Source organism: Kryptolebias marmoratus, linkage group LG13 (genome assembly GCF_001649575.2).
Source record: "Kryptolebias marmoratus isolate JLee-2015 linkage group LG13, ASM164957v2, whole genome shotgun sequence".
NCBI classification, from domain to species: domain Eukaryota; kingdom Metazoa; phylum Chordata; class Actinopteri; order Cyprinodontiformes; family Rivulidae; genus Kryptolebias; species Kryptolebias marmoratus.
The window spans coordinates 4,384,915-4,412,285 of record NC_051442.1 but is presented as its reverse complement, the minus strand read 5'-3'; the positions used below and the strand labels follow the sequence as shown (position 1 = coordinate 4,412,285).

Here is a 27,371-nt window from a genome sequence, read left to right as displayed (position 1 = left end):
AGCATTGTAAAAATAGGGTTGTTAGGAAACGATAATAAATTGCGCAAAGTTAACTGTATCTCTTTAAAAAGCAGAGTGCATGTTTTACTTAAAAGAAAAGCAATAAAAAGTTAATATTCACACTTACTTTGAAACAGGTAAAATGGAGTTTTTGGAAATGTTTGCCCACCTCTACAGAAAAAGCCCCCCCTGCATTGTCAAATGGAGAACAGCTGCCATTGAGTTTTTCACTGTTGGATGTATTTTCATCTATGGAGGCAAAATCAAAACAAAACAAACAAGAAAACTCCTGAAAAAATTAGCTTTACTTTGAAAGTGGGCATTAATAATGCTCAAGGAACAAGTGACTTTATCCTTGGAAAAGGGTCTGCAGATGATTTATTTTACACTGAAATAATGAATGTGCCCTTGCAGTGCATGTTACTGAAGAAAATTTATGACCTTGGCTTGTATGGAGCTATGGTGCTTAAAATAAAGAAAATAAATATTTGTGTATATTTGACAGACTGGTATTACGTTGAGTTGAAAGGCAAAGCTCTCAATTTACTGCTCTGTCTATGTTCCAACCCTCACCTATGGTCATGAGGTTTGGATCATGACCAAAAGAATGAGATTCTGGATGTGATAAGGTAGAGGACTCTGTCGTCCGGGGGGAGCTTGAAGTAGAGCTGCTGCTCTTTCACATCGAAAGGAGTCAGTTGAAATGGTTTGGGCATCTGATCAGGATGCCTCCTGAACACTTTTCCGGGCGTGTCCCACTGGGAAGAGACCTCGGGGCAGACCCAGATTATGTATCCTTTCTGGCCTGGGAATGCCTTGGATCCCCCAGGAGGAGCTGAAGAGTGTCACTGGGGAAAGGGATGTCTGGGTTTCTCTCCTGGACCTGTTGCCTCTGTGACCCGACCACAGATAAGGAGTAGAAGATGGATGAATGGTATTAATGCTGCCATTTCTTTCTTGAAATGAAAATGTTGCCTTGATCCTTCATTCCAGCTTTAAGCTTGTATTTCAACCACAGCAGCTTACTGAGTGGTAAAGTGAATGTTTGGTAGTTTGACCTCTGGGATGTCCAGATGTTGAAGTGTCCTTTGGCAAGACACTAAAGTTAATTTATGTTGGTGTGGTTTTGTGAAAGAGGGAGTAAAAAATTTTAGAATAATTTTAAAAATAGAGATAGGGTAAAGAAAATGAATGGATAGATGGATGGATGGATGGATGGATAAATTAAATGGCACTTGTTAAGTGTGGATATTTTATCATTTGACCATAAGGTAAGAATATTTATACAAAACAAACCTCCTTTCCCCAATTAAATGAATAAATTAAATAAATAAGTAAGTTTAAAAAAATACATAAATAAAAAACACATTGCTTAAAATTTTCCCTTTAACCACTTGACAGATTTGAGTGAAATTCTCAGTAAGTTATCATTAGGCAAACATCTAAAACTCCAACATTTAGAGTGAACCAAATTTAAGAAGGTTGACCTTGGTAGACACAAAATTACAATAACTCAGTTTAGAGATATTGAGCTAAAAGTGATATAGTAGTATCTTAGAGTCATACTTAACACATTCTCTGAGCACTATCACACCTCAAAAGATCTCACAGTGTTGCATGAGATCATGCATTATGTCATTCACAAGGTTTCACCAAGAATGCCAGAAGGCATGAAAGATGGCGGTTGATATGCATTACTTCAAGAAATGTTAGGCCTTTAATGATCAAAAATGTTATTAAATGAAACCTAAATGTCTGGTTACATTCCTCTAATCTTGAGGATTAGAATATATTTTGGTGTAGAGAAGTTATACAGAAAAGGAGTTTGGGATGAAGCTTCTCAGACAAACACCAAACCCCACATGGACCACAGTGGGGTAATTTTCTCATTAATAATTAACATATTTGAACCCTTTTACACTCCTCACCACTGTCAGCTGATCTCCTTGGTTGAAAAAAACCCCCCAGAAACATCACAACAGAAGAGTAGAAGAGGGATCTGAAAGAGAGCGTCTGACAGGATATGATTTGTCCCTTTAGCTAAAGTTATGTGTTGCAAACATTCACATATTAAATCAAATGGGTTTCACTGTAGATTGAACATTATTTTTCTTCATGGTATCCTATTCCAGGTCAAGCCTGTGGGAAAAAAAACACAAACAACTTCATGAATTTAGTCTAAGCAACTTCTTTCAAAAGTTAAAATTACATAATTAAACATGATGAATCAGGACTAAATAAGCAGGCTTACCCAAGTGTTTTTTATGATGAGATGGTGAACCACAAACATGCTTTTCTTTTCTAAATGTTTCTAGGTTGTGCCCTGCTTCTGGCACAATGACCACTGGAGATAGTCAGCAGCTCCCCCATGACCTGAAAAGGTAAAAACCGGGTAAAGAAAATGGATGAATGCATGTTTTATTGGCAAATAGTTCATGCTTTTTTCATACCTTGGAACAGGTATTATGTGTTGGTGGTAGATTGGACCCAAATGCAGGCAATTACAATGCAGTAACTGGAGTTAAATTTTTTATAATAATTACAGATCTAGCATCTGTTGAAGAAATGCATATTACCTGCTGGCAGTTAATGTCAACATTTTTTTTAGCAAAGATGTTCTGCAAAACAAACAAACAAACTCAGCTGTAGATGTACATTCAGTGATTACTTTTTGAAAGTTTTATTAAACTCTGTCCAGTGGTTCATGAAATGTTTTACTTACCTGGCATACTAATGAACGTTACTGTCCTTTGCCTTCAATGGCAGTAAATATTAAAACTAGCATTTATTGAAAGATTCCTTATAGACAATATAGAAGAGACACTCTGCAACAGCAAAATATTTTTGTAGTTTACACTGAAATCACAACCTAACGTTAAGAATATTTGTTAATCAGTCTAACAGAGCCAAAAAATAACAATAAAGACACACAAACAAAAACAACTATCCACACTTCAATTTCTTACCAGTGTCAGTGTGAATTTGTTTTTCTACCTGTTTTCAATTGCCCTCAGTTTGATTCCCTCCATTCGTTTCTTGAAGAGCTGCTTAATAGCCTCTTTCCTCTTGGAGGAGATTGCATGGACATCTTGGAAGGGCCAAAATGCCCAGAGAAAGTCTACTTTAGTGCTAAGTCCGTGTACTTAAATTTATCTCACAACACTGTAATGAATGAAAGGACTCAGGTGTGAAATGGAGGGTAAAGAATGTGGAGAGAAAAACAGGAGGAAGGAAAAAGACAGACAGAGACACAACAAACAACCTTGGTTCAAGATTTTTTTCTATCTTTGTGTTAAATTTATTGTAATGGTTTTAAATCGGCTCATAAATATAATATATAATCTCATGTTATGTTTTTTTTTCTGAGACTGTAAACCAATCACTTTCACTTTGTTGCAGGAGCAAATAAATAAACTCATCTGCACACATCAGATCAGAACATTGTGGCCATGATTGAAGGGGTTTCCTCCCATAAACATGCTGTTTTCTTCCAGAGCACAGTGTTTTTAACTGTGAACAGGGACTTCATGAGCTGGGTGCTCAAGTATTTCTGCACTGCACATTACACAAACATAGTTTGAGTAACTATTTTAAAGGTACATTCAACAACACATAGAGAGAAAGTAACATTGAGTGTGAAAAGAAAAATCTTTCAGCATTCCTTGAAGGAGTGCATATTACCTGCCACCTTTCATGTTTTAGACTTAGATAATCTTATGTTGACTGAGTTATAACACTTAATGCTAAAGTTTTCAGTAAAGCTCTCACACAATGAGCTGCACTTGGAGTATAAGTTGTGACTGACTCAAAATATCTGTAAAATTTACTGAATTGTAGCTTGTTTTCTGGGGTTAGTTGGCTGTTGTGGCCATCTTAATTTGTGGGGTTCAAAAAGTTAATCAGTCGTAGAGGTATATCCAATTTTTATTTCCTTGAAGTTTCTTTTAAATCCATCCGATGGTTAATGAGATATACTGCTAAGACAGAAAGTTGATTCCAAAAAGCTCAGAATATATTGTGGGGATTCGTCTTAAGTTCAACCACACCAACATTTTGGTCAATTTCTGTAAATCTCACAGAAGCATATCTATTTTTGTGTTGTGTGTAATCAGTTGTAGATGTATGTTCAGTAGTTATTTTCTGCAAGTTTACAAATATGCATCATAAATTCAGCGTGAAGACTGTATACATTTGTACTTAATTTTTTAGGTGTGTGTGTGTGCTGACTTTAAGTCCACACCAGTCAGGACTTCCTGTCCATCTCACATGTCCTCTGGCCTGGCCCCAGCTGTCTTCCATCTACTTACAAGAAAAGCCTACTCCTCTTCGTTTTCTCCCCAATTTCCTTGTTATTTTCCTCAGTCTACAATACACATGCACACAAAAATGTACCAAAACAAAGTGTCTTGAGAAAATTTTCAGGTTGTAGTTATCATGTACTTTTTTTCTTTTAAGATTTTGCTAGGAAACGAAAGGCATGTTTAAAGCTCTGATTTCCATTGTAGGGAGTCAGGGCAGCCAAGCTCTTGTGTCCATAGTGCTAAACCACTGGACCGATGGCAAAAGACACAGTAATCACCTTACAGTGTTCCTGGTGTTCCTGCAAAAGAATCTGCTCACTACAGGGAAGTTCCTAATCCTTTATCACATCTATGTCTTTCTTCCTCTTCTTCTTTTTTCCGCCCCAGTATCTGTGAAGCAAAGCAATAACAAAGATATGTGAGTACACATTTGAACTTATTCTAACTTAAAACCTGTTCAGTTTGTAGCTTCCTATGCAAGGGGTATTGTTTTAACTATGATGATAGTTTACAGATTTTAAATCAAATGGTGCAGCTTGAAAGAATTCACTCCACTCATATACTGATCTGCAATTCTGAAATGCAAGTGAACATTCATTATAAACAAATCACTATTATCTGCATATATTACTCAACAAATCTGAGGATAAACCAACACATCAAGATTGTCTGACTTCTTGATCCCATTGCCATCACTGTTGTTGTCAGTCTCTTTGGCTGTTTTTGTAGGTAAATAAGTGCACATGGCAGCTGGCAACCATCCACAAATTTTGCACACAAGTTTTTAATTTAGGAACACATTGACCATCTACATGAGAAAAGAAAATGTGTGGATATCATACTTATTAACATATTAAGGGTACTCATTGTAATGTTGTAAAGGCATACAAAAATATATATATTTTCCATGTTTTTTTCAATACTAAAAGCAAGTCTGATACACAAGAAAAAAAGAGGTCAGAATTAACTTTCAGGGTAGCCATACAAAGGAATTATTTTCAAGACTTTCCACTGTTAAATCTCATTTAACATTTTACACACAGACTTCTTTTGTCTTCTCGTGGAGCTTTTAAAGCATTTTAAGGCATCAAAGCAACCGAAAGGGCATCTCATTGGCTCTAATTGCAGTGGCGTCAACAAAACCAGTAGGTGCCAAAAGCTATAAAATAACAATGTTAAGAGGATGAGTCTGAACAGCCGGACAGCTGATTCTATTGTTAGACTGTGGAAATGTGAGTTTTTGCATATTGTATTCAGAAACCCTGAATGTTTCACAAGAGAATTAGCATCTTGGGACCATCTTCTAAAAGATGACCCAATTGGTTGTTTCTTCTTGCAAGGAAATAGGCTATGACCTGAAATGATGTTGGCAGAAAATGCAACCTGTAGGGATTGTGAGAAAAACTCCATGTAAAATGTCAAAACTGAATTTGTGAACTGAACTGTTGCATTGTAAAAAGAAAAAAAAGTATTTTAGCTGGCAAGAGACCATTACAATAGTAAGTATAATGGTTTCATATTAAGTGTTACCAGGACAACCAATGACATAGTTTTCATAAAAGGTTGTATAGTGATGTTGTAAACTGAATGGATTTTAGCTTTGACTATGATGTTTTAAAACCCAAATCATGTAGTCTTAAAGCTGACCAGTAACTAACAAAAGCTTTCTTTTTAATAATAATATGCTGTCTTTTGATTTAATTTTTCTTTTCTTTTTTTTCAAATCAAGATTTAAAATGGGAGTTTGAATATCTCAGCAGTAAACCTGCATTTATGTTTGACCCTTACCGGTAAAGGCATTGTGGCTTATTAAAAAAAAGACCCGAAGATGATGTTTGCTCCAGTGTAAAAGGTTCAGACATAACAGTCTGCTTGTTTATTATTTGCATAATCTCCTATAAGCTCCTGTAGGTTGTATTTAAAGGGACACTTTGAATTTTGAATTGCTTCTGTGGTGTAGTTATTATGACTATTCAGTATCTTCTCTGCAGCAGACAGCAGTCAGAGCAATCTCAGTCTGGAGAATAAGAGATAACTTCTGAGTGAAACTAACAGCTAGTTAGATTGAAACCAATTTTGACGTCTAATGCAATTCAAACCTCAAAGGGATAGTCTGGTAATTTTTGAAGGGATGTTCTGTCAAATAGTTATTAGTGGTTAGTAATTTATTAGCTGAGATACCAATTATAAAGCATGGAAAATGGAGCAAAGGACAGTTTTTGTCCAGGCTAGCCAAATATGGGCCTGTTTTATATAGTTTTTCCTGCTTAGAAGGCAACACTTTCTTTAAAACAACATAGAATTCTAAAATAGGTATAAAACTTTTGCATTATGTTTGCAAATGCTGGTATACTGAGTTTAAACATGGATATGTTGATGGTGCTGAGACTGTTGTATGTATCAGTCCACTGGAAGTTGAATAAAATATATATAAAGGGTCAATTGAAAATTGACCCTTTTATAACTGTTTTAGATGACAAGAAATGCTTCAGACATACTTGTACAATTTGACCTCTGTACAAAAAGTGAGAAAAATTCATCCATCCATCCATAATTCTTCTGGCGTTGGTTTACAGTTCTACTTAGATGTTGTGTGATCCTTTCAAAGCGAATCTACATATATAAGATCTACGAGGGCGCAAACTAACAAAAGATAAATTAAATCAGTCCACATCTTCTTGAATCAGATGGTAGTGCTAATAAGGAAGGAGGTTCAATAATTGCATTTGTTTCATGTGTGTACCTGTTGTGTCAACCCGGTCCCCCCTTCATCCTCAGCCTGTCTGTTCCATGAGCCGAGGACGGGAGTGGGCAACAATACTGCCAGCTGCAGCCTCAAGCTGTGAGCAAAAGCCATTCATTTAAAAGGAGGTTTTGTTCAGCTTAAGAAGTGAAGTGGGAAGTTATTTCTTTGAAGAAGCCCCCTTCTGAAGATTTGCTGATCAAAAAGCACAAGTTCTGTAATTTGCTGAAACTCCTGGTGTATTTCTCTGAAAGGTTCAGTGCAAAACAGGGAGGAAACTGGGTCAGTAGTCATTGTACAGAAGGATGGAAATACAAGGTAGATTTACATATGTACATTCTCTCAAATATGGATAATGCATCTCAATTGACTGCTTACACATTGTTTAAATGAAAAAGTATTGTTTACAATTCAATCCTTGATTCCTTGTATCCTTGGTAAGTAGAGTTTGGAGGTTTTTTTCATACACAAATTATTACATTTTCTTTAGAATAGGTAGTAAATGCATGTACAGTGTCAGTGTAAAAATAGGAAGCAAAAGACTTCAACAAATAAAAAAAAATATATAATATTGCACAGAAAGGTTTCCTGCATTTGTCTTGTTTATCAACCTTCAAAACAGAAAATATATGAGACATAAATTTAATCTACTTTACTAAAATAAATGTTCAGTTTTGTGATTTTCCTCATAACATCTACAACAAAAATTAATCCACACAAAAATAAAACATAAAGAAAAAGTTAATGAAACTAATCATGAAATCATGTCTTTTAATGTAAGGAGGCCGTTATAAATATTAAAGTGTATAAATAAAGTAAAAGTGGCAAATAGTAAAAAATATATTGACAGAAATCTGGAATCGTATCCATTTTGCATTCACTTTGAAGATGATTGGCATCGGTGTTATGTCTTCTTTTTTTTGCATCAGTCTTCAGTATTGATGTTTAACATCAGTCAAGCTTTTCTCCAGGGTAGAACGCTGAAAAGAAAAAAAAAAACAGCCTCAAACAAACTGATGAACTAATGCAAAGGTTCTGGAGGAATTGCCTCATTGAATGTCTAAATGTCAAATGTACTTAATGGAAACTCTTGAAGATTGCACAGAAAAATATGTATAAAATAAGAAACAAAATCCACACAAATGTTTTCTCCAATCAATGGTTAATGTGTCCTTAAAATAAAAAAATTATAAACAAATATTGTGATTGAATTTTAACAACCATGTGTTTGTTTACCAATGAAAACTGCCAAAATGACTGAAAATAAGTCGAACACAAAGTTTACTAACCACACTAGTTTACCTTCACAGACTGGAGCCAACCTGATGTTTTTTTTTTATTGGCAGATTCAGCCAAGTGTTTTGTTGACACTAAGTGTGGACCCACATTTCAGATTTACATAAAATAGATCTTAAAAATCTACTGAAGGAAATGCTTTCAAACGGCCCCATGTGATATGGTTCAGGATGCGCTTTTTTATGTTTGATTTCATACATCAAACGTATACCTTTAAACTTTAAATGATTCAGACAATCATTGTTTGTGGATGTTGTTGTAAAAAGAAAAACATCAGAAGTCTCAGCAGAATTAAGTGACCTTTTACCACCTAAGTGGGGATAATGGATATAATTAGCTTTGAAGAGACTTTCCAATCGCACTGAGTCACTGAGAATATTCTTATTGTGAAACTGATGATCAGACTCCAGGAGCAAGTGCACAATGTTGTACTTGATCAATTTAAGGACATACAGTAGTCTTGTAGACAGTTTCTTTTAGTGCATCGTCTTTTTGCTGTGCACAAAGTTTCTGCAGAGACAAAAAGAACTCATTCATCAAACCTTTTTAGGAAGTTCCACCAGGCTTCTGAGTTCAACAGTAGATATAACTGGGGATGATGGGTTTTTTTTTTTCTTTGTTTGTTTGCTTTTGTTTTTCAGTTACAGAAACGTTGGGGAGGGGGCAAAAAAAAAAAAAAGAGTAAGGGAAAAAAGTGTGTGAGAAAAAGAAGTTCTTGGCATGGAGGCCAGTACAATGAGTATGTCTCTGTGTCTGCTGTGATGTAACTGATGTGATTTAAAGGTTGGGAAACAGAGATGAAGCACAGTGTTCTGGATAGGAATGCATGGTTGGCTGGCTCTGAGCTGAGGCAAAAAGCAAAAAAGACTTTGACAGCAGAGGAGCAGCCTGGAAATAAAAAGGCTGAAGCGTGGCTTTGCAAGAAAAAAATAAAAAAGGCCCCATAAAAGAATATTTCTCAGGAATTTGGTAAACTGACTATATTTAAAATTATTAAGCTGATTTTGATGGGAAGCACTGCCTGTTTCATCAAATCACTTCAGCTTAAGTGACAACATTTGATTGTTTACATCAGGCTGCAGGGTTTTACTGCTATTGTATCTGTAACCTAGAAGATTAACATTTACTTGGAATAAGGCCCAATAAAGAAAACAGGTTGACATTTGAGTTTATAAACTGAATAAGTAATGTCAGATAAGTAAATAAATATGACAAAAAATTAAATTTGCAAAATGAAAAGCACATAAAGCTTGATCAATATACTGTATAAACATGAAGAAACACACAGAATTTAAATCACTACAGTGTTTGTAGGAAGCACAAATTGTGTCAATTTACTAGGGATTTGTTAGTAGTTCTGCCAAACCGGATAATGAAATCTCCAAGCACTAAATTAAAATCAGGAATGGTCCATCTCGTAAAATTCCTGAATTTATTGAACAGATTTTGTTTGTTAGGAAAGGCAGTTTGGAAATTCTGCTCTTTATTAAAAGATAATGGGTTAAAAAACCATTCATTTTGTTGGAAAATCCTAATGCCAGATATTTAAGCACTAATTCATATTATTTGAACAGACAAGAAATGCAGTTTTAATACAGCAGTTTTTTTTCCTATGCCTTAAAAAGTGATTATAATTTTGCTAAATTTTATTAAGGAAAACAGTAATTAAAGACTAGCATACGTTGAAGGAATACATATTGCCCTCCACCTTTCATGCCAGAAGTTTAGACTGAGATCCCTTATATGTTGAGAGACGACTGTGTTGTAGCCTAAATAACTTCAAATACGACCTCCTGCAATATTCTAAGACATCACACTCAGAAATGTGTTGTGAATACACACACAGACAAGGGCAAAAACCATTTTGCCTCCAGCCTTGGGCAATAACAATGGCAAAATGCCATGTTATGTAAATCTACAAAAGCTTCACAAAAACAAAGCAACTGGACTTTTCTTCTGCAGATAAAGACGTTTCACTTCCCATCCAGGAAGCTTTCTCGATCACTCTCCAGTTCTGAACTGAGACGCCTTCCTGGATGGGAGGTGAAACGTCTTTATCTACAGAAAAAAAGCCTGTTTGCTTTGTTCTCTTAAAAACCTTTTGGATTTGCCATCTTCTGATGGCTGAGAGTCTACACAAACTAATTTATGTATTTTAGATTCCATTCTCTAATCTCATTTACAGAGGGTGTGAGTGACTTGAGTGACAGGTGTCTCAGCCTATCACATTCAGACGTTCTGATTCCTAATCTCACTTCCCTTCTCATTTTCAACCAGGCTCTGTCTAACTCAGTCTGGATTATGCTTTGCTTGTTTGCAAACCTTTCTTCATAGATTTATGACGAACAGATTCACATTATTTCCTGCATCGGTCTGACATTAAAACAAGCCGCACATGGAAACTCTGACAATGACAAAAGGCTACATAAATGGCACAAGCGTACACTAATTAACTCTTTACCACACTTTGACTAATGTCCTCTTTAAACAAGAGATAGGTGTAGTGTGTGCTGAACAGCTTAACACAAGGCTTCATTCTGCGTGTGTGTGTATGTGTGTGTGTTGAGACAGGTAAAAACCATGAGGCAGAGCAGTGTGCCTTTACTTATCTGAGTGTAGCATCAATCCGAGTCCAGAGAGAACCACATTGAACCATTGTTATTGTACGGGGGAGGGACAATGCCACTGAAAAGGACCCTAATCTGGTGTGTGTGTGTGTGTGGGATCTGAAGGGGTGAGAGTGGTGGAGCGGTGAAATGATGTCTGCAGAGGAATGACATGGAGTCTGACGTGCGATTGTTTGCTTCTGCTGACCCATATGAGAATCTTTTTTGGCCACTCTTGTGAATCAGAGCAGCGGTGCCGATGTATGGAAATGGAGTCGGTGTTTGTTTTAGAGGCGAACCAAGGTTTTAAAAATAGGGACAAACAAAGAAAAGATAAAGTATTTTCACTTTGACCCAATAAGTAAAAGTAAAGTAAAGCAGAAAAGTAAGTTTCGCGCTCAAAAAAAACTTCTACTTTGGCAGGAAAACATCCATTAATAATCAAATTTACAGCAGGGGGTGAAAAAGTGTCTTCAGAAATGATTTATTTAAGAAGAACTGATGAATATGAGAGCAGGAAAAGTTAAAAGATGATGAGTTCTGTGATATCGTCAAAACATTGCATACACTGAAAAATGAATTTAAATTATTTTTCACACAGAAATGAAGCATAGTCAAAGAAAATGGTACATTTTTTTTGTGAAATAAGGTATTCCAGCAGGGAAAGATGCATTTTTAAATTCAATAATTCTAAATTACAAATGAAGCCCTGACAAATAAAACCTGATTTTACCTGGAGTGAGGTAACTTTGTGGTAGTTTAGTGTTGTATAAATAAACTGAATTACATAAATTCTTACAATAAACTTTTTTCAAACTTTTTTTTTCACCACCTGTGTTTAAAAAAAAAAAAAAAAAAGTTAATATTGTTCTTATTTTGCTTTCCTTTAAATATAACCAGTTTACGCCATAAAAAAACAGAAACCAGAAAGAATTCATAAAAAATCCACACAATATTTTTGATCATATTGATCGTTTAAGCAGAATTTGTCTTTGGATGCTAGCCGTGTCACGAGTTAGTTTACTTACAGAAACAACTGAAGTGACTGAAAATAGGTCAAACATTAAATTTACCAACAGTATTTCTTTAGCTACATGGCCAAATGTAGGTCAATCATGTGACTCAAGATTCCTCGTTGTTTTTCGTGGATTCAGCTGAGTATTTTGTTTATGTTGAGTGTGGACACGCATTTGAGAACCGCATTCAATATATTAGTAAAACTGGAATAAATATGTTCAAACTGTTTGTTATAGTTCAGAATAACCTTTTTGTGTTTGATTTCTTACTTTGCAATAAGTGTCTGTCTATGCAGTTTAAGGTTCTTTTGTGGAAAACAAAGTAGGAACTAAGGTGCTGCTTGCAAAGAGTTTGTGTTACTAACTAAACATATAAGATATACTTAATTGTTTAACTACATTTCCAGATTATTTAACATTTTCAGTGACCTAAAGTGTTTGAACATTTTTTAAGAGCGCTCCACCTTCTTGGAGTCTTAAACTGCAGAAAATAAAACAGATGCTTGTTTATTATTTTCTATTTTTGAAAGATCTTATTAATTCCACAAAAGCCAACAAATTTTTGGTTCAAGAAACCTTTTACCATAATTTCAAAGCCTCTATAAAATTCTGCTCATTTGAATACGACAGTTTAAGTCTTATTGATGGCATTAATTTCAAATAAATTAGTAGCATCTATTAGTTGAAAAAAACAAATACTTGTCATTATGCACACAGACTCTGAGGTTCTGTGATTTAATTGTAAAACATGCTCTGTTGTCTTAAAACTGGACACCTGCTGCCATCTAGTGGCCAAGAGTCAGAAATGCACAACTTAAGGATCCTGTGTACAAGTAAGTCTGAAAATGGAGTTTAATTAGTGTTTGTATGATACTTGTGTTTCTTTCACAGTTTTTTCTTTGTGTGTATGTGTCTGTTTGACCATTCTTTTGCATAAAAACATTTATTTTAGGTAAAAATCAAACCCATTTCATACAGATCACCTTTGTTCAAGCATTTCAAACATTTGTGTTCATTCATTTTCAGATGCATTAAAGAATATTCCTAAACTGTAAGCACACTACTCAAAATACACTTCACAGATAGTGTATCGTTGTGTTTAACAGTTAGTATTTAATATGCATATGGAATAAATATGGTACATATTAGTATGTACTGTATGTGTAAGGATGTGGTATTTTCTGATTTCATTGTGCTGACCGTGTTTTTTTATGTTTATGACACAGTTTTTAAAATAATCTAAGTGAAATAAAGAAGAATTTTCATTCATTAAGAAATAAGCAAGTGAGAATATATTGTACATCCTTCATTTTTATTTATGCAATGATAATATACATGAAAAAGCACATGACTCTTGTTGTTATGAGAAAAAAGACATACATGTTTTGGGGTTCTTTTCTTAAACTTTATTGAACACAAACATTTCTGACAGAATGAAAAGTCAAAGTGTGTTTTCCTTCCTTCCTTTCTCGGTTAGTATTTCAGTATTTACACCAGGAACACACAGACAGACAGATGAGAAGCCCACTAATGTTGAACCTGCAGGATGAGAGCTGTTGTTTACAGAGGAAACGGCTGAAGAACAGACAGTTCTGGATAAACGACAATGACCAGCTGCTGGCGGTGGACGCTCAAGGCTGAGAGGTGAAAAAAGACGTTCGTTACACATCAGAAAACTTTAGAAGAACATTAAATGTAGATTCATTTTAATAATTTTCATAGCATGAACAAGGAAAGATGTCTTAATTCTGACTGAATCAGGGAGTGGAGTCAAACAGAAACCGGCTCCTCTGGAGTTCTTTTCTTTGTGAGGTATCTAAACAAAGAGCTTTAATGATCTTATATCTTTCAAAAACAATTTCTCCTGTTGCACCATGATAGTTGAAAGCTTTAACATCAACCTGCACAAAACAAACAAGTAGAAAAATGTAATTCAATGTTTTAGAAGAGAAAAAGAAAAAAAAGGTCTCGTATTTTTCGCTGCATATTTTTTACACAACGATTCAGGCAAGATTATTTCAGTTTCATATATCCTTTTTGTCATTTCAAAGCTGTTTTGTTCTAACAGAAAGTTTAAGGAGTGGAACAAGTTACATAACAGTAGAAAAAAGAGAAACCTCTCATCTAAGCAAATGACCAAACTGTCATTGTTTCTTTTTACCTTCAGAATCTGACATCCACTGCAGGGATATTTTACGTGCTTGTTTCTGACAAATCCAACAGTTTCAGATTCCTTCAAAGAAGATGGGAACAAAGCAATGCATTGACTGATTTAAATTTGATGTTTTTGGTTTGCTGCTGTTTCATTCTTTTGTCAAAGTGAAGGAGAGTACAAATTATTGTGGTTTTTTTTTACGATTTGTGAATCAGATCAAGTCACCTGAAGATGAAACCACTGCAGCTGAGGAAATATATTCAGTATCCAGAAACCAGCCTGCTGTGACTGAAATGATGGAACAAACCTTCATATGGAAAATCCAATTTGTTACTAATTCAAATGGTTTTTTATTAAGGAAGAAGATGAGAATGTTTAAACAAAGACTGGCTTAATTTACATCTGTGGAGAGTAAAACAAAAGACACAAACTTGGAAATGCTGCAGACAGAAAAGGATGCATGACACTACTTTGCTAATCAAAGGCACTGGATCTGTCTAGTTTGCTGCTGTCAGACTTCTGTGTTATTTTTGCCACACATTACAGCTATGTTTTCTCACAATAAATCTACCTAACTCTATGACAAAAGACAATGGATTTGCACTTCACAGTGAACTACCTCACAGTCTAAAGTAAAAACAACACTGTACAAAAAAAAAAGGGGTTGGAATGACACTTACTTTTAAATCTTTTTAAAAGTACATAGGGGTTTTTGTCATTTCAGAATAAAAAATGTTTTCGGAGACAAGAGGGAGCTGAACATGTTACAGTTTAAGAGATTGCATTCATTTTCTGACACCTGGAAAGTATAAATCCCTTTAATTAAGCTGGATTTGCAGTTTTCCATAGGAATCCTTTGGATCTGTGACATGTTGGGCTTTTTAGAAATACCCAAAAAGGTAATTTTAATAAAATGTTTGATACAAAGACTGTCATTGTTGTTGTTGTTTTTCCAGGTAAATAGCCAACACAAATGAGTAATATCTACAGCGTTTATTTGCGTTACAAATCTAACAAGGTTAATAGAAACTGGGTGTAAAATTGTGCTGAGAACAGGTTGGTGTTCTGCTGAAAGTGGTGAATGAGGTGATCAGGAAAACAGAAGCAGTTCAGTAGTTTCTGATGATGATAGGCAGCAGTGTGTTTTTGGAAATTGTTTGTATTAATTTATTATAACCTGACGCAATAACTAAAGCAGCAGACTCAAATAAATCTACTTCGAAATACTCATTACTTCAGTTCTGCCTTAAAATTGAACCTTTTAGATCAGTGCGTCTCAACTTAGGTCCTCGGGGGCCACTGTCCTGTATATTTTATGGTTCCCTGCTCCAACACAGCTGATTTAAATGATCAGACTAAATGACCCATTCGTTTAAATCAGGTGTGCTGAAGCAAAGAAACATCTAAACACAGGTGTCAATCTCTGTTCCTTGGGGGCCATTATCCTGCCTGTTTTAGATGGACCCCTGGCTCAACAGACCTGATTAAACTGATGCCTGATTAATAAACTGCAGAACTTGATGACCTGTTAAGAAGGTAATTCAACCATTTGAATTCGGTGTGTTGGAGCAAAGAAACAGCTACGACGTGCAGGACAACGAGTGGGCCCTGAGGATCAGGGTTGGAGGCCTTTTCTTGAGATTTTACCATCCAAGGCTGCATAATAGTGACATGCAAAACTGGTAGCGTGCTTTTAAACAAAATACTAGAAGATCATGTGGATTAACCAATCAGATTCCTACTTTTTATTGCCTTCCACTGCAAATCTGCCTCAGTCAACTGACCTTCAAACACACAAAAATGGTAATAATGCATCGAATTTTACAGATATTGAGCTACGGAGTGATGTGGTAGTAGCTGAAAGTCAGTCACAACATATAATCATAATTCATGGTATTGCATAAGATCGTTCATAACATTATTTCCAAGGTTTGACCCGAACTGGTACAACTCTGTCATTATTCAACATAGTTTAAGTTTAAAACTCTGGCATTAAAGGCAGCGGATGTTGTGCATTCCTTTAATGAATGCTAGGCTTTTAATTATGGCTGTTTGTATGCTTAAACGTTTTACACAAACCCAAGAAATGAAATGTATATTAAAAATGGAATGGGTTCCAAATAATATGGAAAACAAACATATATTTGTGTACACTGCGCCCTCAACCCTTCCAAAAAAATATTTTTAGTATTTTACTGTACATAAAAGCATTTGTTCCATGTTGTTTATTTAATGCTTGATACAGAAAAGTATATATCTCAGGAGGTTAAATTGAACAAACCTTTCAGGGGAAGTTGGTGTAGTCCTTTATAGACTGAAGTTAGATTATCATAATTCTATTCAAATGATACATGGAAAATTTCTCCATAAATGTATGTATTTATTTGTAGATTTGTGTAATCTATCCAGCTGTAACATTATCATTAAACAAGACTTGCTGATGCTGATTGCTAATTTAAAATTTACAAAATTGTCCTTGTTTTTCTTTTCTTTTTTTTCAGCAAACATGCCTACATTTTAGAGCAAACCTCCTTTTTTTCCACTTAAAAGCCCCAAACGGTCGAGTAAACAATTGGTCCAAAATACTTAAAAGAAACCTCTGGAAAAGGTGGTTACTAAAGGATACTAAAGGCTTGCATGTTGATAAACTATGTCCATTTTACCACCATTGATTTCTACCCCGGGAACAAAACTGAAGAAATACAGTCAGATTGTAAGGTCAGAAATTACAAGCAGAGAACTGCAAACAGTGTACAATGTTACTGTTAAATCTATCTAACTTAACTTAATTAACTTAATTTACTACCAAGAATAAACGGTAGACTTTATGTAACGTTTCCCATTATTTACAACCTGACGCATTATTTTTCATTGGTCCAGTTAATGTAATACATTAATCAATGATTCATTACTTTTGGTCACATGACTTTCTGATTCAGGTTGATGTAGACTGAAATTAGAATAAGCAACAAACAAGTGAGGTTTAGGACACAATTCAGGCAACATGAGGCAGTATTTCTCTGCTGAAATGAGTTAAACGTGTTAAACTGATGTCTTCAGCCTTGAACTTAGAGGTGGAGTTCATGAAAAGGAAAACAACTTTATTTTCAGTGTAGCTTCTTTTAAACCTAAAATGAATTTATTCTCCTAAAACTTAAGGTTATACAGAGTAAACATGCCAGACAAATAAATAAATTGAGTTTACATCCAAACCTTTATCTCTATGAACACAAAAATCAAAAACATTTAATATATTCCTAATGAAATGTTTTCGCAGATCAAATGTATTGTCTTTCTTCGTGCATTTAATTTATCTAAATTTAAGCTGAGTCACTCTGTTTTGTTTTTAATTCCCTTTTATTGTTGACAACCACCAAAAATGTAGCACTTTAGGAACGTGCTGCGAAAAATATGTCACGTAAAAATATGAAAATCAGATCCTCAAAAAGCACAAAACAACTAGTTGATGTTATCAAAATGTATCTTTCGTTTTTGTCCTTTTCTTTTCCTTTATAGGGACTGAAATCATTAGGAGAAAATATAAAGAAACAAAAACAGAAATGAAAAAAAAAAACTAAGAAATGTACAGAAATACAGTAACTTTGCAATAACTGACATGCTAATAAGACATTAAAAAAGCTAAACAGGCAGAGTGAACATTATTTAAACAAAACAAATGAACAAAAGGAAAAACAGAATTCATTACCACAATAGAGACCATACTGCATGAAGGATCGCAGTATTGGTAATGTACATGTCTTACATTTTTGTGCATCGTGAAGGCAGTAAATCTGTGAAGTAAAGCTACGTTTCAACCAAGCTGATCTCAAAACTACTACAGATTTGGATCTGTATTTAACAACGGACCAATTATTATGACAAACAACAAAAAAAAAGTGAATTGCAAGTTTTTTTTTTCTTCTGTGACAAAAAAAATGTTGAACTGATTTTAGCTAAAGGAACTAAGGCAGGATGTTTTAGGAACATGATAGAAAAGTGATCCAAAATCCTTTTTTCAGATGCGTTTTGTTGCTTTCTCTAATGCATTGGGGTGGTGTGTAAAAATGGTTTGAGATTACAGTGACTGTGACCACCCCTCTTTTTAACCTGTAAAAACCCCACACCCCCAAACCCCTCCCCTGATCCTAACAGCTGTCTTCTACTTCTTGCTGCTTTTGGGACAAGGAGATTACGCTTTACTCTCGTTGCCGTTCGCCTGAGGAGCCTCGTTGGGAATCGTCTTCACCTCAGCTGTAGTGTTCTTCACCTCCATCTCGCTTTTAGTGTTATCATCCTTCACAGTCTTACCGCTACGGGCAAAAACAAAGGAGTGACAAAAGAAAAAAAACAAAGGAGATTTTGTTAGCATCAGTAAGTCTCTCTTTCACAGCTCAACTGAGCTGCATTTTGTGTCATTTTCTCAAAGACGGAACGAGGTAAGAATGGAGAAAAAAAACATGCAAGAATCTTTGACGGAATGTCTCTTTGCTCCTGGAACTGAATGCATTTCACACATAATGGGATCAAGCTCACTATCCTAGGCAGACATCAAGTAGGAGTACATGGATGTCACAGCTACTTTCAAGGAACAATGAATGCTGATGTGGAATGACACAGGGCCAGTACAGTAGGCACAATGTATGAGGGGAATAAGAGACTGAGGCAAAACCTCCAACACGGGCTACAATACACAAGAGGATTACATGCCATCTGGACTCAGCTGAGCTCAGACACAATGGGGAGAGACTTTAAAGCCGTGCGTCACTACAGTCGAATATTTCTGGTCTTCTTTTATTTTTTAGCAGGGGTGTTTCTGTGTCTCATCATCTCCTGCTCTCCCTGTCAGCTCCCCAAACTCCTCTGGTTATTAAATTCCTCTGTCCTGCTGACAGAGCTACTAAAGTTAGGCCAAGGAGTGCCCCTGGGTTCTGAAATCTATCCATCACAGACCACATTTCTAGATCGGATCTTTATTGTTAATTTAAATTATGCATGACAAATGAGTTTGCAGTCTAAAGCTCCAGCAGCATCCCCTACAGTCTATTATTCTCACTCAGGCTACAGCTGCAGTTTGCAGAAAAATGAGTGACGCTTGAACACTAAAACAGAAAAAAAAACAGGTTTTATGAAAACAAACAGATCTTGGCTCTTAGGAGATTAAATGTTGTCAGCTGAGTGGATGATTATTAAACAGCTTGTTTTGAAAGGCTGACATGTCCCCCATATGCTGTCATTGTCCAGATCCAAAATTGCAACAGAGGATGCTTATTTATGGGCAAGAGACATGTTTGGCCTGAAGGTCTAAGGGGAACATATGAAAACATGCCTCTTCAGAGCATAGCAGTTTGAAGTTAGTAAAAGACAAAACTCCCAACAAAAAGCAAATATTGTAGCCGAGGATGAAATATACTTCTCAATATTTCAAGCAAGATAGGCATACTGAGTTGTGCTTTAAAAAAAATAAGGCTGTGCTGAAGAACATAATAAAGTTTTTAAGGCTTGCTCTTAATAATCTTCTGGAAAGACTATGCTAGCTACAGTTGTGTTCATTTTAGCTCTTAGCTACTGTTTCGCTGATTTTAACTTCCAACTTCAGTTTTGATTTATTTTAGCTTCCGTCCTGCTTGTTTTACCTTAAAAATTAAATTAATGATTCATTCTTCAACAATTTTCAGCACTCAAGCATCACACCGTATTCCTGCAAAAACTGCAGTTTCTCCAGTTAAATATTGCAGTCCAACCTCTCCTAGAAGCTGCTTGTAGCATTACTCACAAGTCAGTTTAACTTTGACAGACCTTGACAAAGATTTAGCAGATGCTGTGAGAGCACTGAGTTACCCAGTTACTCATAAATGTGATTTTTAAGAGTCCCACAAGAAAACCTCTCCAGTCTCTTTGATACAAAACTCAGCATCGGCGCTGTTTAAATTAACATCAAAACATGGCCAATGCATTTCAGAAAAAGCTCTGTGGACAAGGAAGGTAAAAAAAACTTTTTGAAAAGTTTACTGGCTGCAGACTTTATGTCCAAAGAACACTGATGGATACACGAAGCTTTCGCTTTGTGATTTAGCCAACTTCTACATCTGAACAAAGGAAATAATGGAATCCTTTGTTCAGTTTTGATGAAAAAATGATACCTGAGAATAGACACTTTGATTAGAGGTGCCAGAACCTTTACATGCCAGTGTATGTGATAAGCTGGAATATGTTTACAGATTTTAATACTTCTGAATAAAAATAAATCAACCTGAGGAGGACTACGCTTCGCAGAAATCCAATAAACCCACGAGAAGTTTGACAGGCCGTATCAGTGTTTGAGCACTAAAGAAGCAGAGATCAGTGCTTCAGTCCTGTCAGAATTATGAAGAAAAATCCCTCCGATGACAAGTTTGGTTTTATCAAACTGATTCTGAGCTGACAAGATCCCTGCATCCAACTAACTCTAAACACTTCATCACTGACACCTTCCTCGGACCATCCGAGGGAGCAAATTATGAGCCGAAGGAGGCGCAGAAAGAGGAGTGACTGTCAGTAAGCCTCTGTAATTCATCTTCTGCCACAGAGTTCTCATCAGCTTCACAGGCTGTCAGGAATCAGGATCGTCTGCAAACTCAAAGGACCAAAACTTTGAATAATAATCTCTAACACTTGAGCCAAAATCGCAGCTTTTACACAAGAGAAAACAGGAGCATGAAGGGAGCTTTCTAAGGTCGGACTTTACAATCAAAATGCATTTTATTGTGAAACCTAGACTATTTTCTACAATATAGCTATCTATATAATGCACCTATTTAAATGAGTTTAGGTTGTTTTAAAGCACTGAATATGAGACATGAACCTAAACACATATTGCTTTACTTGTTGTGGATTTTTGCTACATTTTAGGCGCTTTTCTCATCTGCTTTATGATATTTACAGTTGTTCACACCTAATTTGATGAAAAACATGATAATCTCCTGCAATACAATAAAAGTTGTGTTCATTCTTTAGACAAAGCATTAAGAAGCTGCAGAAGTAACAATAAAGTAAAACACTTCACTGCTTTTATAGTTTCTACAAAATCATGTGCACTTAAAACATGTCCTTGGCTTTTCTGCTGTAAAGCGTAATAAAATATCTGAGGTGAGAAATTCATGCTCACACTCCACATATTTAGGACTATGAATAAAAGTTAGCTTGTACGGCTAAATCTAACATATTATGATGGAGTGGAAAGCTCAAAGAAGATAAAGGGCTTTGGCTCTTTGTTAAAATAAATAAATCAACTTTTAAATTGTGATGTGAGGTCTGGATAACTTTAATTAAATCCCCTATGATGTCTAAAAATTGTGTTTAAAATCCTTGAACAAAATTGTACCCCAAAATATGTTGGATATTGGTTATTTTTGCTAAAGCCTGACAAAAAAAATTAGAAATGTGTTTGGAGAAATGTCTTGTACCTACATTAAAAATATTTTGAGAGGAATAAACTGGTTTTATTTTACTAATTACTATTAGGAAAATAATTTAATCTAGTTATGTTTCTAAACATAAATAGATACTAGATGACTCAAGGTTATCCAACACTTTTGTATTATTGGATAACTTGGGGTATGAACAAGGCATGCTTGAAGCAGAAACTATTTAACCACAGAAAACAAATAAAAATGAAGTTGTAAGATAGGAGACGGCTCAGAAATGATAAAACACAAACAAGTGGAGGATGGATACGGTGACTGGATTATGACGGGCATGCACTGGTATCCCTAAATGATTCATGTCATTTAGCTGAATGGCCAGCATCTGGCAACATTAAAGGAAACTCCACCCTTAAATGGTCCTCAAACAGATTGCGAACCTAAAATGTTTTTAATCAAGTGCTTGAACTTTGATTTAAAAGCTTAATTAATTGTTTTTTTTTTTCCTGTGTTTCCCACATTGCATTTTTGCACATCAAAAAATAGGTCAACTTTTAAAAATGGCTGGGTAAAAATGAATGAATACAGACCATTTCACAAGTTTTGAGAAGTGGGGCATGTCTACAATCACAGCTGTGCTCATTCTTTAAACTGCCAAATGATTTGTAGCTGTAATGAATTCAGGTATATCATGGCTTTTGCAGGCAGGCCTGCTGAAGTCTGCCTCTGGATCTCTGCCTACAGTTGATACTTATTGAATACTGGATCCAGGCCAACGGCTAAACATATTTCAGAAATCGTCTGTGTGTCAGCAGTTTTTAGAGGCACTGATGAAATGTTATCAGACTGGTATGTTTTGCTGAAAGTTTCAAACTTTCTGGGCTCAGATTTATTATCGTCTGAGGTATTTTGGTGGCTTATTTATCAGTGATTAAAAACACGACCAGACAGTTTAACTGTTGCTGTCGTTTTAACTGTTTAAATTTAAAAAGTAAGGAGCAAAATCTGCACAATATGTTTCTCATATTGATGAATAATGGGTCCTTAGATTAAAAATTTGTAGGCAAAATTTGTGAACGGCTGCAAACTACCACATGTTTACCAATGAAAATAATCACTAACAGCCAGCCTAATGTAGGTCAACCACATGACACTCAGCTGAGCGATTTGTTTACATTAAGTGTGGACCCGCATTTCAGAAATGCATATCCCTATATGGGGAAAACTACACAGGAGTAAAGTTTTATAAACTGCACCATTTGATATAACTCAAGATAACCTTTTTATGTTTTATGTTATACATTGTAACTAGTAGCTTTACATTTGTTTACACATCTCAACATATCTGATGTGAGCAAAACTGTGCATGTGGGAGTCAAAGGTAAGGTGTTTGCATTTAAGGGTGAAATTGTCCTTTATTATGGCAGCCTGATGAGCTGATCAGAACAGAAGTGTCAATTTAAGGAATACAAAATAGAGGTGTTCATACTCATTTTGGGCTGATGTGGTCGAGTCTGAGCACAGGGTATTGGAAGCGTCCTTGGTCAGGCCGTCTACTTGTAAATCTTTACTCTGGCTGCTGTTGGGGGCTTTACCCGAGTCACACCGGCCCTGTGGCTCTCCAACATTAGCAGAGGCGGAGCTGACTGGATCTAACACAGGAGGTGTTGGATTGGAGGAAGGGGTAACTTTAGGAGTGTCACTAAGGTCAACCAGAGGGCCGACGTTAGGTTCAGGGTCAGCTTTAAGCGTACTGGAATGGGTGGCTTTGTTGTTTTTGGGAGAAGCTTTGGTAGGACCCCCTTTGGTTGGACTGGAAGAGCCCTCTTTCGCAGAACTACTCTGTGGCGTGCTAAAGCTCTCAGTTTCGGCGTTAGCAGCAGCGGAGGGGAGTAAGTTTACTGCCATGTGCGGGGTATCTACAGCAGCAGGCCTGTTTAGCAGGGAGCAGTGAAGAAAAAGAGGGGAGGAGAGGGGGATGATGGGAGTCGACACAGGAGAGGAAGCATAAGGCCAATAAATAAACAAAATCAAGAGAAATAAAGGGCAAAGGGAAATGTAGGTCAGGGCAAAAACAAGACAGAGTAAATGCTTCGATGCTTTAGTGGAAAAGTAAACAACATGTTAGCAACAAAATATTTGTAGGGGAGAAACAACAAATTCTGACAGCAAACTAGAAAAAAATGAAAAGGTTTCAGAAAAATAAGTTTTTATGTCTAAATTATTTTAAACATTCATTTATGTAACCAGAACAGAATCTGATGCTTCTGAACTTTCATAGGAACTAAAGAGTTACTGTTTGATTCAGTAAAAATTAAATCCTCAAACAATCAATGTAAATGAAAAATTTCCCCCAATGACCTTTGAGTTTTAAATTACATGAAATGTTATTTGAAATGGGATCTAAAATGTTGTCAGACTTGCTTACAGCTTTCTCTCTTGCTTTTTCCTCCCCTCTCAGTAGGTGTTGTTGTTGTACTTGTACCACTCATGGTCATTAATGTCCCTAAATTAAGCTGCAAAGTTTTCAAATTATGAAACAGCATGAAAACAAAACCCCTGTAATGAAGTAGCCAAGAAAAAACACGACTACAGTCAAAATGAGGACATGTGCCAGGTCAAAACAAAACAAAGGGGTGAAAATGCAGCTTCTTGGCTCATAAAGCAGCTTTGTGGTCATGCATACAGAACGACACCTTAAAACTAGTTGTAACTGACCTGGAATAAGTCTGGAACTACTGTTTTTTTCATTCATAGATGACTATTTGTGACTATTTGGGGAAAAATAGTTGTCACAATTTTTCTGAACATGTTCAAAACTGCATGCCTCTGTGACTGACGCGAGGAAGTTAAGAGCATGTCCTTGCTGGAGACATTCGGGAGACTCCCTCCTGAATATTGTTCAACAACTAGTTGCGGCCCAGTGAGATACCATTTCATGGGAGCTGCCATGTCACAAGAGATGCTGTATGTTTAGAACCAGATTCTGCACACTGGGGATGTGAGGCACACAGTTCCAGTGTTACGCGACCATTTAAAACCATAAAATAACCAATTACAGCTAAACATATTTTTAAAAATGAATATCGGAAAATACAGTATGTCTTCAGTAAGTGGTATCACAAGAATGTGGACTGAACCTCAACAACCCCTGGGGCTAAATTGCAGACAATTAATGTTTTTTTATTGTTTCTTTTTTCAAAAGCTAGTTAGTTTATTGTGGCGTAGATGAGTAATAATTGTATAAATCATCTAAATACAAACAAATCAGCCTCGTAAATCGGACATCGTCTTCTAATAATCACATTGGCCATAAAAAAAAACCCTAATTTCTTGACCCCTGTCTTTTTGAACATGGCTGCAACACATGAGGCAGGTGAACTCACTCTGGATCTGTCAGTGGAGTGGTCTCGTTAGGCTCAGTGGGACCCCCTCCTTCTTGGTTTGGAGTGTTTTCCTCCTCTGTTCTCACTTCAACAATTGGCTCCTTAGACTCATCTTTTCTGTTGTCAAAGGGAAGTGGGAAAACATGAAATACATTAGCAGTGTATGTTTTAAACGTCAGCAGACATCACATGAGCATATCTCACTCAGATAGTTTTAGAAAAGAACTCCATTACATACACAGCGACAAAACACAGAGACGCCTTCGCCACACACAATCAGCAGTGATGTAAAAAAACAAATGGGCTAAAACATTCAAACACACAAGGGTTGTCTTTTCTTCTGTCAAACACGCTGACTGATTCACTCGAGCCAATATTTGATCATCCTCCACCTTCATCCACCTGCAAGCTCTGATTGTAGGATTCCCCTGAGGGCTTTGCTGTTATCGCCACACTGCTCTCTGATTGCGCTGAGCTTTAAAGTGTTTGCTTGCAGCGAGCGACATGTTGAGATCTAAAGCTGGAAAATATCTCAGTACCTCTCAGCTCCACAATTCTCTTCGCATCCTCATTTGCTCTCTGAAGCATGTTTAAGGAGGAATATGTTTAACGTACTTAACCGAGTTTCTGATCAAACAAAGACTAAGGCGCATTTTAAGAGGATTTGACATTTACAAGATTATGGTTTTTTGAGCTGTCAGTTATTCTTTCCTTTATGATAAACATTAATCTCAGGGTGGCAAAATGAACAAAAGCAAGAAAACCTCATGTCATCCAAAGTCAAACTTCAAAACATATTCAAAATGTTTTTAATTACTCAATTACTCAGCTTGCAGTGTATTGTTTTGTGCTGTTTTTTAATATTTTGACTTTATTAAATGGAATTTAAAATGGATTTTGGTGATTCATTCTCAGTTTTTCCTTAATTGCAGTTATGGAGAGGGACAGGTCAACACCCACAATCCTTCAGTAGATGTATCATATATGATCAGTCTGCAGGCAGCACCAATGCAGTCTCATAGGGGCAGAATTAAGTCTCCCCATCAACACATTCTGCTGGTTTTAGTGCATTGATGTGTCCACTACTAACGCTAGACTACATGCGATTGTACCTAATGCAGGAATGGTGTGCAGCAAAACCTGCTGTGTCCAACAGTGGAGATTTTCTCTTTAAAACATCCATTTGTAAAACTAAACTTAGAAGATAACAAGATATCAGTTAAGCAGCTTGGAGTAAACAGATCGGACATGAACAGAAAACTAAAGACTGAGGGAAGACGGGCAACAGGACATTTTCTCCAACATGGTAGGACTACTTTATATGTCTAAAGCTACCCTTAGATTACCCCAAAGTAGATCTTATTTAAGTAATTCTGTGGCTTCTAAATGTAATGGTTTTCAGTTTTATACATTTTGGAATTTGTTTTTCCCCATTTTCCCAGTATTTTGTGGAGTTATTACTTATGATCAAATTAAAAATCCAATAAAACTCCAGGTTGTAAGGCAAAAAAACAGGAAGAATACTAAGAGGGTGGGGTGAATACTTTTGCAACTAACTGTATGTGTGTGTGTTTCTGTGTGTGTGCGCAGACTGGTGGGAGAAAACAGCTGGTATGTTTCTGATCTTCATATGAATGTTGCTCTGTACACACAGCTGTGTACCTGTCTATCTGTTTTATTTTACACAGTTAAAACTAAAAATACTCCCTTTTTCTGAATTGACAAAGCATTCGTCTTTAATTTAATTAGTAAACCAGAGTGTTTTTGTGAAGTGCACAAGAGACAACCTTGATACATGTGAGGGTGAGGGGGAAAAAGGTGGCACTGTGTACAAAAAACCCCCAACAAAATTAATATTAAATAACATATAGTCGAGCTTTTTTCACAGAAAATGTAACACAAATTGTAAAATTTGTGTGGTTAGCAATTCAGGAATCAAAGATAATATTTGTCCCCCTAATGCTTATGTTCAGGACTATGGAAAAAAGAAGATGCTTACGTGAATGCTGCCTTTCCCTCCTCAATGTCCTTGCTCTTGGCCCCTGGTCCAGCTTTCCCACAGAAGTTAACGGCGATGCACATTAGAAGCCCACACTTGTTGAGGAAAAAGCAGGTGACATCCACGGCAACCAACAGCAGGAAGAAGACAACAACCAGGATGCCTACAATGGCTCCAGTGCCCAGTCCTGAGCCGCCTTCCACAACATCTGAAGGGAAGACGACAGGTAGAGAGGATATACATGCAAAACAGGCAGAAGAAGAAGGAAAAAAAAGACATGAAGGAAAGGGGGACAGCAAGAAAATTAGAAAGAGACAAGGAGAAAGTTGATGAGGGATGCAGTCAAGCTTTTAATACAGTGATTTAGGTTGCAGTCAAAACTTTAGGTGTGTTGCAATTTTCAGAGGAGAATTTGGAGGCAAATCTTCCCGGAGAGACTGGTCTAATCCCTGGTTTCATTACAGCAACC

The 27,371-nt window shown here is 36.2% G+C and overlaps 1 protein-coding gene across 11 annotated transcripts in view; it reads right to left on the bottom strand.

The window, feature by feature from the left end:
- Positions 1 to 13,353: 13,353 nt before the first annotated feature.
- ncam1a (neural cell adhesion molecule 1a) overlaps positions 13,354 to 27,371 on the bottom strand; it is a 244,496-nt gene continuing 230,478 nt past the window's right edge. For 8 of the 11 annotated variants that reach the window (XM_017419868.3, XM_017419872.3, XM_017419869.3 and 5 more), the window contains 4 exons: positions 26,903 to 27,110; positions 24,904 to 25,020; positions 23,007 to 23,450; positions 13,354 to 18,427 (listed from right to left, as the gene is read on the bottom strand). In XM_017419868.3, coding sequence (XP_017275357.1) covers positions 18,307 to 18,427; positions 23,007 to 23,450; positions 24,904 to 25,020; positions 26,903 to 27,110 — 890 coding nt within the window. In that variant the 3' untranslated portion in view covers positions 13,354 to 18,306. The remainder of the gene's footprint in view (positions 18,428 to 23,006; positions 23,451 to 24,903; positions 25,021 to 26,902; positions 27,111 to 27,371) is intronic. The other 3 variants (XM_017419876.3, XM_017419878.3, XM_017419877.3) reach the window with 1 other exon arrangement.